Here is a 15,908-nt window from a genome sequence, read left to right on the forward strand (position 1 = left end):
TGTGTTGTTTTTTTTTGTTGTTTTTGTTTTTTTGGGGTTTTTTTTGTATTTTTTTTTTGAGTTTTTTTTTTTGTTGGTTTTTTTTTTTTTTTTTGCTGCCGGGCCTTGGGAAAAAAAAAAAAAAAAAAAAAACAAAAAAAAAAAAACAAAAAAAAAAGAGTCAGTAAGCAGTTAAACGGCTCATACCGACGCAATGACGATCATCAGGTGAGGAGAGATGTTGGAGATGCTGGCGAGGAGGTCGGGGGCCAGGCGGGACAGGTGGCTTTCTGAGAACTCACAGGGTGGGAAGATCTGCAGAACGTAGGCAGGCTGTTGGGGAGAGAGGGAGTGCAGTGAGACAGCAATGCACTGAGTGACAATCCCAATCCCCCCCTCCTTGTCTCGAAACCAGAGTTTCAAAACCAAATGTTCTCAGCTATGGTGAGAAAGAGATGAAAAATGGCTTTGCTCTCTTTTCAGCCTAGGGCTGTAAAGAACAAAACCACAGTTTGGGGCTCTGCTCTGAGCAGCAGCAGTGAATGGGGGTTGTTTCAGTGATTCAATGAAGGGCCTCAACTACAACCCCAAGTGAAGCAGGTCCATTATCTACACACAGCTTTCGTCTGCAAAGTTACCCCGCTCTCCCTGCCCATACCTGATTAGAGCCAGGGTTGGGAACGTTGATGATTCCTGCTGCTTGTTTAGCCTGCAGGTAGCTGATGAAAGCAGCCTTCAGTGACTCAGTCTGATTCACAACATCTTCCTGGTCTCGTCCACAAGGCAAGGCCAGGAGCAGGCAGTAATCGCTCTCCACCTGGAAAGAAAAATCAACCAAACTCAAGTCAAACATTTGCTTGGAACAGGCCTGCTGCTGGCTGACTTCAATGCTCTGCTCTCCCAGCTGGAAACACCCAACTCCTCCCGACGTGCCAAAGGAAGGAGCTCCCAGAACCTTACAGAAATGCCAACCCAGTGAGGTGAGAGCGAAGGCTGCAGCCCCTACCATCATCCTGCGTGCGACGCCCTCCAGCTGCGAGGCCTCGAGCCGCATGCGCTGAGCGATGCGCAGCGGCGGCCCCCCCTCAGGGGCAGGCAGGGAGCGGTGTGCCAGCACGTTGTTTCCAGACACAAAGTGGAGCTGAACGGCGGCCGTGTCGTTTTTTAGAGCCAAGAGGCCCTGCCACACGATGGGGTATTTCTGTAGGGAGAGGGAGGAGAAACCTTAAGACGGATGAAGAAAGTGAACTTGCGAGAAGCGCTTCTCTCTCCTAAAGAGGGGTCTGAATTGCGATGGAAATCCCATCTGAACTGAGTTCTCTCATGCTTCCCTCTAATACTTCCATGGGAGTGTTAGACTCTGGCGCTACACATGGGAGGAGACGGGCAGAACCCATCTCCTGATCGTATCTCTCCCAGCAGGAAGCAAGCAGCACGAGGCTCCTGGCCTGAAGACGACAGCAAGGTGCTTACCGTGAGAAGCTGAACCATATCCACAGGTCTCTGTGACACAGGGTGAGGAGATGGCTCCTGTTTCAGAGCAGCCTGGGGCTCGGGGCGGTTGAGGGGCAGCCCTGGCGGCGCCCCAGGGCCCGAGGTTGTTGGGATGAACAGTGATTGCTTGGGAACTGCCTGAGCTTGGTGCGGTGACGGAAGCTCCTGTTTTATGGAAATGGCAACAGGCGAAGGGTAGGAGGTCTGGCCCGTGTCCGCTTGTGCCCTCTGAAGGTGGACGTGAGGGTCTATCTGTGCTGCATGCCTATTTACAGTGGGGTGGTGGCTCTGTTCGGGTCCCGATGCCGCTGGGCCCTTGGGATCCTGGGAGATCTGGGGAGTCTTGCTGCGTCCGGGCTGGCTGGGGTGCGAGTGTTCACCCTCTGGGAGACCCTGGGAAGCAGGCAATGGGGGAAAAAGGAAAAACTTTAGAGCACGGGCATATCAGAGCTCGCTAATGCACCAACGAGGCCACTGGGACACCATCAGTCTGGGGCAGCCTAACTTGAACGTGTCTCCATGCTGCTGCAGCAGCCACCTCCCCAGGCCCCGCTCTGCTGCCCAGATTCACAGGGCCACCCTCAGCCCCACCACAGGAGCCCATCTGCCCCGTTCAATATCTTGATGTTGACTGTTCTCCCCAACACCTCTCTGCCTCTAGAAACCAATGGAAGCTTTGCACCACACATAAAGTTTCTCTAGTGTCTGTTAAAGGTAAGCAACGTTTAACTTCCACCGCCCAAACAAAAACAGCTCTGTGATTTTGGAAACCAAGCTTAAATTGGGCTGGAACAACCCAGAGCTCAGCTCTCGATCACAAAGAACTGCAGTGAGGCCGCTGTAAGCTCAAAACACTTATGATTTCAGGCAGGAGGAACGGCCTCACTTCTCACCTGCGATGGGGTCATGCTCCGGGAAGGCAGCCCGATGGGCGACGCTCCGGGGAACTGCGGGTGGCCAAGCTGTGCCGCAGTGTGGTAATTCCTCATGTCGCCATACACCGAGCGGTAGTCGTGAAAGGAGCTGCCCGAGGGGTGCATGATCTGCACGCCGTGCGGCACCACCACCGGCTGCGTCAGGGGCAGGCCAGGGAGCTGGCTGCCGGAAGGGACGCTGAGCAGCCGGGGCTCGCTGTGTGGAGAGTGGGCCATCTTGCCTTCGGAGGACTTTGGTGTCTCTTTGCCAGGCTGCGGGGTCTTGCTAACAGGCGGCGTTTTTCCGGCCCCTTCAGGCGTCCGGGATTGCCTGCTTTCTGAGTGGTGCTCGCCCACGGCAGCCATGTGGGGATGCATGATCATCCGCACGTCCCGCGGCACGTTGTACTGCTCCAGCCTGATGCTGGTGGGGTGCATGCGGTAATCCGGCTGCATCACCAGCACATCGGGCTGCACGGGGGCCGGCCCCCTGCACACTGTGGTGTGGTGGTAGTGCATCTCCTCCTCGGGGGGATGCTGAGAGGACAGAGGGGGCATGACGATATCGCGTATCGGCGCTGGTTGGGGCGTGCTGGATCGCTGAGGTTTCATATCTATCTGAGGCTGCAGAGCAGCTCTGGGGGAGTGGAGCGCTTCGGGGCGGATGCTGTAAGAAATTCCGGAGAGGGGAGGAGTGTTCATCCTCACCTCCCCTTGGGACAGGTGGCCCAGGGACACAGTCTGTGTGACGCTGTGCGGGGGCATGATGACGGACTGCTCGGGGTGCATGCTGGAGATGTACTGAGGCACGGGGATCCCCGGTGCCAGCATGACCGGGGTGCTGCTCGACAAAGCTGGCGATGACGTGCTGCCGGGATGACACGTGCGCGGGAACGGTGATGGCGAGTGCCCGCTGGTCCGCGGCGAGTGTGGCTCCTGTTTGGTGACCGCTAGGTGGGAAATAGCCCGGTCGGTTGGGGTGCTGGGCCCCGAGCTGACGTGGTTTGCTTCCGAATGCATCTTCCCAGAAAGGGAAGGGTGGTGAGGACTGACCCCAGGACTCAAGTTGGAAGGCTGCAGAGTCTTGGTCTCCACTTTCAGAGCCGCCGGATCGGGCAGTTTTTTGTTCACAACAAGCACGGGAGGAGTGTTGACAGTCTGTGTGAGAACCTTGCCAGGCTGCGAGGCCGCAGGCTGGGCAGGCAGGTGGGCTGAGTCGGACTTCTCCAACGCAACGCGCTCCTGTTTGACAGAGGAGATCACGGGAGACATATTGTACGGCTGCGTTCCCAGAACCAAAGGAGAATGGGTGGAAACAGTCCCGTAGCCCGTGGAGGTCTGAGAGCCTTTTGGCGTCGGCTGCGACGGTGTGATAGGTTCCTGTTTGATCTGAGACTTAGACACGGACTGCTGGAATTCAATGTCAACGGCACTGGCCGGGGGGATCTGACTGATCTTAGCACTGATTCGCTGCGGGCCTTCCGTCTTCTGTCCCGAGTAACTCAGCAGCACAACGCCTTCCGACGTGTTCACCCGCAGCCCGGGGCTGGAGCCAGTCTCTACAGGCCGATCCTCAATGACGGACATGGATCCTGGATGAAACCTACTGTTGTCATTTGTGCTTGACCTCTGCTTAAATTTAGGCGACGGGGCGTTAACAAGACATGTCTGGGTTTGGGGGGCCTGCTTCACCAAGGTGATCCTCGGAGCCTCCTCCAGGTCGACGCTGTGGGGCATTCTGCTTATGACAGAAGTGGCTTTGGGGGCAATCACGCTACTTATCTTCTCCTTCTCGCTGAAAACAGGTGCTTCGGCCACTGGCGGGTCCAAAGCGTTAGTGATGGGCACGGCCGGCTTCTCCTCCGAAACTGGTTTGATGGCCTCTACAACAGGGTGCAGAGGGGCCTCCTCCAAGCGGGGCGCGCTCACCGGCTCCACGTGCGTTGTCGTTACGTGCGTGGAGGTTATGCTCGTTGCCGAGACGTACTTGGGTTCCATGAGTATCTTCCTCAAAGTGCTCGAATTGGTATCGATGTCTGAGGCCTTTGTGTCAGGGGGGAGAGCAGGCGGTGGCGTGGAGCGGGCACGGGGCTCCTCGTGCCTTACGATCCACTCAGGAACCTTGGCAGCGCCGGAGTGAAGGGGGACGATGGCGGCAGGCACCGCGGCGGGCAGCTTGGCCACGGCTGCCGAAGGAATGGTGGGAACAGCAGCGCTCGGGACACTGGGTGGTGTGATGGGTGTGTTCTCAATGGGCGACCGTATCTTGAAGCTGCTCTGACTCCCCTCGTCGGCAGAAGCCAGCGGGGCTGGCAGGTCCAGAGGAGCGGGTGCAGGGCCTTTGGGAGAGGCACTGCTCTCAGCAGTGGCTTCGGGCACATCCACAATGACATCTGCAGATGCAGCCTTGCTGCCTTCAGCAGCGCTTGGCTCTACAGACACCTGAGTGGCAGCTTTAGGTTGCTTTTCCTCCTTCAGGGCGTCTTCAGGTTTTGCCTTTATCTCGTTGGCAGGAGGAGACCTGCTCTGTACCCTCTCTGGCTCATAGGCATTGACTTCAGCGACGTCGCCCTTCCTGCCCGTGCTCCTTTTGCGTCTCTGCCTTGTGGCCTTCTGACGGCCCTTTTCCTTCCGTGCAACTTCAGCCTCCTGCAGGGTCTCCGTCTCCTGGGCGGAGTTGGACGACTCGCTGAAGCTGACCTCCGTGTCCTTGCTCTCTGTCTCCACGGCCAGTGGAGCAGAGCTGGCAACCGGCTGCACCGGGGCCTCGACAGCAGCTTCCGCCTCAAGGATGTTGTTCACTGCCTGATCAGTTTCAGGCTCCATTTCCTCCCGAGGAGACGGTAACACCAGTGGCTCAGGTGGGATTTCTGCTTCTGATTCAGTGGGATACGTTGGGGGTGCAGGAAAGCTTTCCGTCTCCCCAGAAATATCATTGATGATGGATCCGATAGCTGCTGCCAGCTCCGTTTCACTGGCCTGATGGGCCGGTTTGTCTCCTTCCTCCTCCTGACGAACCTCATGCACATCTGCTGTCGGCTCCTTGTAGGCAGTAATTGACGGAGGCGTTTCGGTGAGTTTTGCAATATGCTCCACAGCCTGCTCCAGCTCAATCTGCTTTGCTAATTGGGCAGCCTCGGGGGATTGCTTCGGCTCCCGCATCACCTCTTTTTCTGTCTCCTGGAATGAATCTTCAACTTCATTCTTAGCAAAGTGGGGTGGCAGGATGTCCTCTTTCTGTGGGCTTTTGATTTTTGCTGGTGACACCGCCATGGGCTCTGCTTCTTCCTCAGCTGGCCGCAAGGCGCCCTTGACTTCATCGACATTGAGGCGTATTTCTACATTTTTCAGACACACTGATGCTTTATCTACAACAGTTTTGGTATTTTTGTACCTTCCCCTTTTGGATTTCGTAACCTTTTCTGGCACTGGCTTCTTCTCTGTCATCTCAACGGTGGAGATTTCTAGCTGATTTTTCTCCGCATCCACTTCTTTCCTATCACGTTTCTGCTCGCTTGCTGCCAGCTCTTTCTCATTTGCTTTTGCCTTATTGCTGTTGTCACTCACAGTTGATTCCTGACCACTTCTTTCAGCAGCATCCTCACATTCAGCAGAGGTATCAGCTTTTGGTTCGTTCTTCCCTTTCTTCCCCTGCTGGCCTGTCGCAGCAGACGAGTGACTGTGCGTCAGCTTCTGGGATCGAGGAGACCTCCATCCCTCCACAGGCTTAGGAGCTTCCGCAGCCTCCTTAGCTTCAGTCTCCTCCACGTCTTGTTGTACCGGCTCTGTCTTTATAGGAGAGATGTCCTCCTCCGGCTTACGGCGGGTTTTGGGAGGTCTTCCTCTCCTCGGTGTCGTAGGAACGGCCGTCACCATTTCCTGCGGTTCCTTTTCCCCTCTCTTCCTCGTGGATCTAGTGACCTCCACAAAGTCCTTCACTGGAGATGGACCCTCATTGTCTCCTGTGGTAGCATAGACTGAACGGACATTTCTGCGCCTCGTTCGGCTTATGGGCAAGCTTGGCTCCACGCTTTCTGGCTCTGCGGCAGAACTAGGGGACTTAGCAGCATTCCTTGAAACTTTCTCTGCTTCCACTTTCAATTCAGAAAGTTTCTGCACTTCCCCTCGAGGAGAGCTCGACCTTTTGAGCTTTTCACGATCAATTCTTTCACTCTTCCTTGTGACGGGCTTTTCTGTGACGCTAGCTGCTGCTGACTGTACAGGGGTCTTGGACCGTTTACTCTTGTAAGACTTTTTATCTTTTACAACAACTGGAGGTTCAACTTCCATATCGTTGTCAGAAACAGGAGGCAAGACCTCAGCAGCTGCCTCAGCCTTCTGACTTGCACCAGCATCAGCGCTGGCAGGTGGCAGAGGATTTTCTTCCTTCGGTTCTGCAGCCTCATCACATTTCTGAACTTGTTTCGGTGGAGGCGGAATCAGTTGAGCACTCTCAGGTTCTGGATCTACACTGATGTCCACTTGGGAAAATGAAGCTCCGGGAGTAGGAGGTTTGGTATCCAAGTATGAAGGATGTTCTGCTGCCACTGCATCTTCCTCTGATGCCACGGCTGCAGGAACGTCTTTACCAGCTTCACTGACTGGTGGGGGTTCAGTTTGCTCAGGCGGTTCCACTTTGACAGGAGCAGCAAGTTCAGGAAAAGGTTTTTGTTCCTCTGCTGTAGGAACAGGCTCAGATGGTTTTTCTTCCTTTACAGAAGTTGTTTCCACTATGATTTTTTCTACTACCTTCTCAGAAGCAACTGGTGGTGGTTCCTGTGGTAGGGCAGCAGCAGAGGAGGGACCAGCTACTGAGGAAGTTTTATGTTCTGGTTCTTTACTATCAGGAACAGTTTCTGGTGTTTTAGGCCGACTCTCTTTATCTTCCTGTTTTTCCACTTCTTTTGGTTTCTGATCTTTCTCTTTTTCTTTTTGCTGCATTCGTGTTAGTTCAATAAATCTACTGTGGAAAAGAACAACTGGCTCTTGCACCAAGTCAGCTGCACTGTTAGTCCCATCGGAGGAAGACTGTCTGCCATACAACCTACCAGAAATGAAGTCAAGATCATCATCCTTTCTCTCTAAGTGCTGCAGGCGTTTGGAGTCCTGTTCAAAGATCGAACTGTGCAAAAAACGAGAAGCAAACAGTTCCTGTCTCTCTTGTTCTTCTTCTTTATGATCTTCTTTCTTATCATCCAGTTTTCCACCTTCTGAATCAGTCCTGATTTTCTTCTTCTTCATATACCAAGACGGAATAGGTCTAGGAGCTGAGTCAACCTTCTCTTTGTCTTTATTATTTCTAAAACTAGCAAATCTTGAATCCCAGTCTAGAAAGGACCAGTTTTCTTCTCTGGAGGAAGACAGGGATTTAGCTCTTTCAAGCAAGGCCTTTGTGTCTGGCGTGATTGTCTTGTCCAATGCGAAAGAATAAAATTTGTTCCGTTCCAAAGAACTCGACAGTCTTTCCTCCCTTTCACGTAATTTCTCTTCTCTGTCCCTCAATAAAAAAGATAACCTGGAACCTTCTAGCAAAGACGAGGCTTTTGGAGAATGGGGTTTGTTTTCACTGTCATCATCCGAATCTGAAGGCACCTCCCCAGGTTCCAGGTCTCGTACAGACCGCTTGCGTATGCCATCTCTTTTCACAATGCTGCTTGGAAAGCTAATATCAACTCTCCCAGGCTCCTGCTTTACTTGTGTTTCCCATCTACTTGAGTCATCTTCAGAACTCAGGACAGACAGTTTTATTTTCGCCATTTCTGCCATCTGCTCCCTTCTGCTGGAATCATAAGGATTGAATTTCAGGGAGTCCTCCCTCACTGTCATGTTGGAATAGGGAAGACCTTTTTCTTCTATTTTAGGTGACTCTTTGGTTTCCTTTAACGGTATGAGCCTTGGAGAATCTAGTGTGTCATCATCTTCATGGAAAGGGAACTGTCTGATACTGGGCGAACACGATGTCCTTTCAGAGTCTTCACTCACCTGACGGGAACTTCTGTAGTTTCTTTCTCTTTTAGTGCTAATTTCGAAGTCAAACTGGTCAGCCTTTTTCCTTTTACTTGGTGGAGAGTCATCGGTGACGTCTTGCGGAGGTTTTCCCACCTCATGGACCAAGCTCCGCCTTTCATACTCATCTACATCTTTCTTTGGACTGCCAAACTTCTCAGATTTTGCAATCTCCATTTCCAGTTGCTGTTTTAACCTGCGACTTTGCTCCATTTGCTTCCTATAACTTTGCGTGTGGTCAATGTCAATGCCAATTTTCTCCTCTGTTTCAGTTGACTGTGGTTTCTCTTGGCCAAGCTTATGGTCAGGTGTGTCTTCTGGAAGACCAGAGTAATTCTTCTTTGCATCTTCTCTCTCTGTTCCATGGTCATCTAGTAACTGTGCTTGTTTGTGCTGGGATTTTACTGGATTCAATTTTTTAGAAGGGAGCTCTTGAATTTCCACTGGCTCATCAGCTGCCTCAATTAGCCTTGCCTGCAAATCTAGAGAGGGACGCATGCCAATCCCACCAACATTAAGGGTCTCCTGAATTTCTTTGGGACTAGTACCAGGAATAAGTCTTTCCAGTCTCATTTTTTTAGATTCCCTTTTAAGCATCTCCTTCCTCAGGGGCTTTCTCTCCAATTCTCCTTCCCTTAACACTGTAGCTTCTCTAGATGAAGCTGTTGCATCAAGTTGTTTTTTCAAAGCTACGCGTGCGTCCTCCTCATCTTGGCTGCCTCTTTTTGCTTCCAGTTTTTGCCTGTCAAGCTTCAGATTTGCATCAGCAAAACGTCTTTTACGAGCCTCCAGCTTGTCTAAATCTACCGCATTTGCCCCCTCAGAAGTCTGCTCTGTCTTCAAGTGCTTTTTGGGTTTCAGTTTTCCCTCTTTATCAACCACCTCTATGTGACTGGCAAGGGCTTTCTCTTTTTGTACCTTGGTTCTGACAGGCTCCAGTTTAGACTGATCAGACTTTGTTTGCTCAGCTTGAGATGTTTGCGTTTTCTGTTCAAGAAGCGGGGACTTCATAGTGTCATTATCAAGCTTTGCTCTCAGTTTCTCCAAAGTAGGCTGATCAATAACTTTCCCTTCCTTTTCTTTTACTCGGGTCAGCACTACACAAGGCATCAGCTCTAGACGGTTTTTAGCTGTCCCTTCCTTGTCACCTCTCTCCTTACTCTGTTTACTATTGCCCTTTAATTTTTCAGGGCTGGGCTCTCTCTCGTTCTCTTGATCAGTTTCAGAAGACTGAGAGCTGGGTGAATGGATTTTTGCTTTTCGTTTCTGCTTATCTGTTTTCTCCTTTTCTAGTTTTTCCGGCTTCTCCTTTCTCACCAGGCGTTTGTCTTTGTCAGCTCTCTCCTGCTCAAAAGCTCTCTCTTTCTCTGTTTTTTCGTTTTTTGCATAACGTTCCACACGGGCTTTGTCAAGCTTGTCGTATCGTGGAGGAGACAGAGAGCTGCAACTTCCACTGCGATCCGATGACCTGCTGTAGATCCTCCTCTCTGAATCACTCTGCAGCCTTTCTGACTGGGAGGGAGATGCTCCAGGACTCTGCGGACGCCTGGAGTGCGTGGGACTCTGGCTACGTTCAATCGGCCTCCTCTCGTGATCTCTGTCGCGATCGGATTCAAACCGTTCCCTCTCCCTCTCTCTCTCCCGCTGTCTGTAGCTGTACTCCCTGATGTCTTGCTCATATGGATCACCTCTGTAATCCCGGTACTCGCGTGGGTCATCGTAGTACCGTGGGTCATAGTAGTCTCCTTGGTAAGGATCCCATTCTGCATAAAATTCCCTGCCTCGAGCTGGGTATTCTCGACGAGGATCTTCAGGGTAGGTCCCAGGAGTCCTAACAGTCTCGTAGTAAGTACGATCAGGGGCATATTCGTAAGATCCTCTTCTTTCATCCCTGCTAAAAATACGAAAAAACAGTGCCATCAGTTTTCCCTCTCAACCAGTGTGCTGCAGTGCCACCTCTGTCATGCAGGTGAACCATTTTACAGTAGTTTATTTGTACGTGTACTGAGGTAACTGCACACAGCTGCATACAGAGATTTAACAACACTAATCAGTACACAGATGATTAAATGCTTTGTTAGCTTCAAATACTGCATGCAGCTAGCAAATCGGCCGTTCAGTGACAGCTCTGCCACGTATCTTTTTGTTAGCCTTTCTGCATTGTTTTGCCAAATTCACGTACCTCATAACATTAAGATAAAACCTACCTAGCTCTTGTGGACACACACAGCCACGGTGGAGACCACTCCACCTCATGGAGCAGAGACAGTCCCTACCTACCTCTGAAAACATGAAACTCATGAAAACATGAGTCAAGTCAAAATTCAAGGCTGGATTGTCTCCATTTCTAAGCAGTGAAGAGGTAATATCCGTTCTTTAAAAATCCTAGGCCCTTTGAATGAACTTTTAATTCCAAAATTAGCTCTTTTGCTGTGACATGCTGACACTGCCTATTTGAACACCAAACTATCAGCCCACTTGTAAGAGCAGGCAAATTCTTAGGAAGCACTCAGCAAAGTCAAGCAGCTAGCATTATCATCTTGATAGCCCTCAACTGCAAAAAGAAGCAATTCCTAACAGTGACTGTGACTGTTTGGCAGAGGGGTAGGATACAGGCATGGCACACAGCTCGTGTTCCTATTCTCCACCACTACAGAGTGTTTTGCACACCCTATTTTACGTACAGTAGCTTAGGTTCACAGTCTGTGTTTTATTCTGAAAGTCAGTAGCTTCCACGTTGTAAGAAATGTACAAAATAAAAATCATCAACTAACAAAAGACACAGGGCTTAACATGGAAGACAAAAACCCAACCACCTCACTCTGCAAGCAACAATGGGTGCTGTGAGAGGCAGTTGGAGGTAAACACATAGGAAGAAGGAAGTTGCCATGTTTGTTAACTTTCCATTTTAATCAATAAATACAAAACCAGACACAAAATGCACCATTTGTATTCAGTAACAATTTACTAAGAGGAAGAAATAGAAGGATTGGCTACTCCACACACCAAAGCAGTCTCATCCATTTCTAAGTAATTTATGAACCATTAGGATGCTCGAGGATAAATGGCCTTTCTCCTGCAGCACACGCTGCTCCACCTGCACTCTGCCCCAAAGTCATCACTCCTTCAGAGCTATAAGAGCAAGAAATCTTTGGCAGCTTTGAACAGTTGTGATATTACACAATTCAACCTCACACAACGATATTCCAGAGACAACCCAGCCTCCAGCCTCCTACTCAAGAAATCCCATTTGTAATTTCACAGACTGCAGAACTGGATATGCTCACGTTCACGCGGGTCTACGGTGGGTGAAACACCACATGATGTGGGTTTGTAATGGCTGTAAAGAAAGCTTCCAGATTTTCTGAAGCCGTCTGGTTTTGCAAGGATCTGAGATTAATGATGCACTGACCTGGTGAGATTATTCCCTATGCTGTATCAATGCAACTTCTCTGAAGTTAAAAAACACGCTTTGGTTTGAGTCCTATTTAGACTGAATACAATTAAAACCTAAGGGAATCTGCTGGTGCAATTCTCAGCAACATTGCCAGAGTCAGTGAAGTGCCAGAAGGAGCCTGGGAGACCAGAAGATGCAGAATTACAAGACACACTGCAGAGCTCGTTCAATCACTCCATGATTCATTACTCCTAAGTATCTAGTAATGACAATGCGAGCGTAATGACAGAAATGGAAAAACAAGTCTAACATGTACCCAACTATCAAGCTGTTCCAGGAATAAATGTGCAGCTCAGAATTATTTCACACTGAAGACAAGCCCAAGCTGACTTCTGTGCATTAGAAGACATCTGAAAATGCACTACTCTTTCCTCAGTTTGGTGTTGCTCAGAGAAAATGACTACTGACTTCTTGCTGGCACATCACAACATCTGGCAAGGACCAGAGAATGAATGTAACTTATTTCCATTATGCAAATCCTGATTGTCAATTTCTAAACTCTCTCCACTTTTACATCTGGCAATTTTGGACGCATGTTAGCCCAATCTATTTTGCTGTCAAAAAAAATAAACATTAGATTTATGTAGCAGGCAGGTACAATCAGAGCCCAGGTCACATTGAGCTTATTCATAGGTAGAACCACAACAACGCAGCCAGCATCTGAAGGTAACAAAAATGCACACCCACAAAACCAAAACGTTCTGTTTTTCAGCCTTCACTGCTGTCACCAGTAATAAAAACACTGACGTTCCATTCAGTCACCATAGGGGGAAAAAAGAACAAAAGGAGAGTGCTTCTGTGCAAGGCTGCTTTCAGCCAGGGCATACAAATAAAAATGGCTGTTTTGAGGCAGCACAGGATTTGCAAACTGCACAAAATGGTCAGAAACCAACATGACAGATGCTGTAGATGGAAATCAACACAGAATACACTTTTCATATGAAAAAAAAGCATCCTTGCTCATTTTTATAGTTTCATCGAGTTAATGAACTCTTGACAAGGGGTAGATAGAAGACAATTTACCTTTGCTCAAGAGAGGAGCAGCAGAAGCTGATCAGACTATATGCAAACAACTGTTATAACCTAATTACACCTGAGGGTTCAGGCATCACAGATAAACTAGTCTCTGTATTCTTAGGAAACAACAAATGACTCATAACTGCGTCCTGGTGACCCGTCACCACAACCTGAATACTAAATATACATGCAGATAGCTGAAGCCTCCACCTTACATATGAGTTTTAGCAGCTGTCTACACTGCAGATGTGTGATATCCTGTCTACCTTAACGCACAGCTTGAGCTCAGCCACCAAAATTTGCTGGGGATTTTTTGTGTGGGTGGGTTTTTTTCTGAGGGGGGAGGTTTTTATGTTTTAAAGTTGAGAAGGTAGAAGATGATAAAAATATGCTAAAATGTTTTAAATGAAACTTTAAAAGGATAAAATTGGTAAGAACAAAACCCAGCGTTTAAAACTTGGCCTGAAGAAAGTTTAATTGCACTGAGTATGATACCGAAGAAGTAAGAAACAATAATAATTGCATTAGACACTTGCCTTCTTTCTGCCAGCATTTCATAGAAGTCTCTGATATCTTGACCTGTTTTCTCCATGGAATGATAAAACGCCAACTGACTTTCTCGATTTGCAAAATCCACCTGAAAAATACAAGGTTAATCACAGTCAGTACGACAAACAATCTATTTTAACATGCCTTCAAGTCTGCTGGGGAATCTGAGCATGGGAGCTGAACTGAAAATGGGGATTATCCTATGTAACAATAAAAAAGCCAAGCGTTCCTTGGGACTGGCCGACCTTACACATCCCCAGGAGAAAAAGACCTTCCTCTCTCTACTCAGTGCTGCTGTGTGGATCTGCGTGACCACTTCTTGCTGGGGTTTTAGGTGCAAGACCAGAAGCACATGAGAAGCTTCTGCTCAGTAACCCAGCAAGAAAAACACGTTATTCTCGTGGTATTGATGCTTCCAATGCTGCAGCTCCATTTAAAATTCCAAAGTGCCTTACATCTCCACATGGTCAGTATTATTCTTCTCAGACTCCACATTATTTGCCTGGGTTTATACACCAAGGCAACAGTGGGGATGGGAAAGGCAACAAAAATCACTCCCTATTCCAGCTGCAATCTTGAGATTGTCTGTTTTCTAGCTAAGCGTGCGAATATTAAGAAGCCAAGGGCATAACTGATGCCAAAAATTAATGATTAAAATGGATTTAATGAATTGTATATCACATTAATGAAATTATTACCTTTTTTAGAACAATCTTGAGGGTTTGTTTTTTTCCTAAATCTGCCTAGACTTTGTATAACCAGTGGAGCAGATATACAGATACTAAGGGCATTGCTTACTCCAGGGTCGCTAAGGAGCAAGACCCACAGACCCATGATAGGAAACTTCTGAACAGATGTGTATTTTATTCTGTATGAAGGCTGCTTATATTCAACCACCACACTTAGAAACTGAAGTATATCCAACTCCTAAGGAATGAAGGGGTCCAAGGGTATGAAGCTGCTAGGTTAACGTACCGGATGAGAGACCATGCTTGAAATCATCACCCACTCTTTAGGAGAGAAGAAAGGAGGAGGAAGAAGGTGATTCAGAGGGTGGCTAACACCTCACGTCCCATTTAGTGGCACTGATGGGACACTGAGAACAGGTTTTACCATATTCACCCAAATCCAAGATGGCTCTGCAGATGCTAAGCGCTGCTCCAGGAAAAAAGTACTCTCCATTCATTCTTTTTTAGAGCAGTTTTGAGTTTTTTCCCCGCTGCGAAGAGGAGCAGATGGCAGGTTTGGCCAGGCCTCCTCAAGGAGCAGGCTGTGACACCAGGTTGGGGCACTGACATGCAGCAGCCACACGGCAGCGCTCTGTCACCCCGTGCAGCTGCAGCCCCCAGCTCGGACTTTTCTAACATTAAAGCAAATCTCGCCTTGGATTCGGGTCAATAAGGCAGGAACACGGACACCAACACTCAGGAGCTTAGAGAGACAAGTTCAGCAAAACAAACGGCAGGACACTGGAAAAGGCTCTGCAGGTAACAGTTTGAGATACCCTAACAGCTCGATAAGCCGAGTGCGAAAAACAGTTTAAGCCTTAGGGAAATGGGACATGCTTGTCCCACTGAGAGTCCTTCTGACTGGCAGTCTGCAAATGCCAGCGTTCAGGGGGTAAGGCCTACACACAATTTGTTTCTGGTTTTGTTTTGGAGGTCATTCTGCACACCTTAATTTTATTCCCACCGATTTTCCTCCCCTTGGTCTCTTTTACAGCTGCTTGTGCATATTCAATCTCATTGTAGAGAACCAGGGCCATGCCTTTTAAGCGGTCAAACACCACCTGTAAAAAACAAAAAAACAAAACAAAAACCAAATAAGAGCCTCATCCACAGGACTTAGCGTCAGTCCCAACAAAATCCTAAGTCATGAGGATACCAGTAAGAAAATGATTTTTAGCAAAGTAAATTTCCATTCTTTTCTGATGAGGCATATTGTAATGAAGAGACAATAAAAGCACACGGGACTGCTTTGAATTGTGGATCTTGTGGCTTGAGGTATATTATGCCTTTATTTTGTTTTTCTGTATTTTACTTTTTTTTTGTTTTTCTTTGGTGACTGAGTTTTGTACTTTCACTTGCTTTACTTTGAGTTTTTCAAAAAATTTCCAATATGTCTTAGGGGGGAAAAAAGGTAAAGGGAACATTTAATGACAAAATGGAAACAGTTTTTGTTATGATCATCTGCAGTACCGCTCAGTTGCTAAACACCCAGTTTCCAAATATCAGCTTCCTTCAGCAACACAGACGTATTATTCAAGCAACAACAACTACAATAAAGAATGTCAAAGCTGCAACACAAATCCACAGAGTTCCTTAAGGAGGCAAGACCCCGACATCCTGAGAAGCTGTAGCTGCACAGCTTCACTGTAAGCACATCGATGTCCAACAGAAGGACAGGGACAACTCAGTGCTTAAGGTGAAGCATGTGCACAGATCTCGCTCACGGAGGGGCTGGGTGATGTGCCACTGCTGCAGGACATGTTC

General features: G+C 48.6%; 1 protein-coding gene across 5 annotated transcripts in view; it reads right to left on the reverse strand.

Moving 5' to 3' along the window:
* The window catches only part of SPEN (spen family transcriptional repressor), a 55,926-nt gene that overhangs the window by 810 nt on the left and 39,208 nt on the right, over nt 1–15,908 (reverse strand). For 2 of the 5 annotated variants that reach the window (XM_042883307.1, XM_042883310.1), the window contains exons 9-15: nt 15,092–15,205; nt 13,404–13,504; nt 2,367–10,287; nt 1,453–1,866; nt 986–1,180; nt 638–796; nt 187–312 (exon numbers count right to left, since the gene is read on the reverse strand). In XM_042883307.1, coding sequence (XP_042739241.1) covers nt 187–312; nt 638–796; nt 986–1,180; nt 1,453–1,866; nt 2,367–10,287; nt 13,404–13,504; nt 15,092–15,205 — 9,030 coding nt within the window. Of the gene's footprint in view, nt 1–87; nt 313–637; nt 797–985; nt 1,181–1,452; nt 1,867–2,366; nt 10,288–13,403; nt 13,505–15,091; nt 15,206–15,908 lie in introns of those variants that run through there. The other 3 variants (XM_042883308.1, XM_042883311.1, XM_042883309.1) reach the window with 3 other exon arrangements.

Source organism: Lagopus leucura, unplaced genomic scaffold (assembly GCF_019238085.1).
Source record: "Lagopus leucura isolate 7727_CA_CO unplaced genomic scaffold, USGS_WTPT01 Super-Scaffold_100037, whole genome shotgun sequence".
Taxonomy (NCBI): Eukaryota; Metazoa; Chordata; class Aves; order Galliformes; family Phasianidae; genus Lagopus; species Lagopus leucura.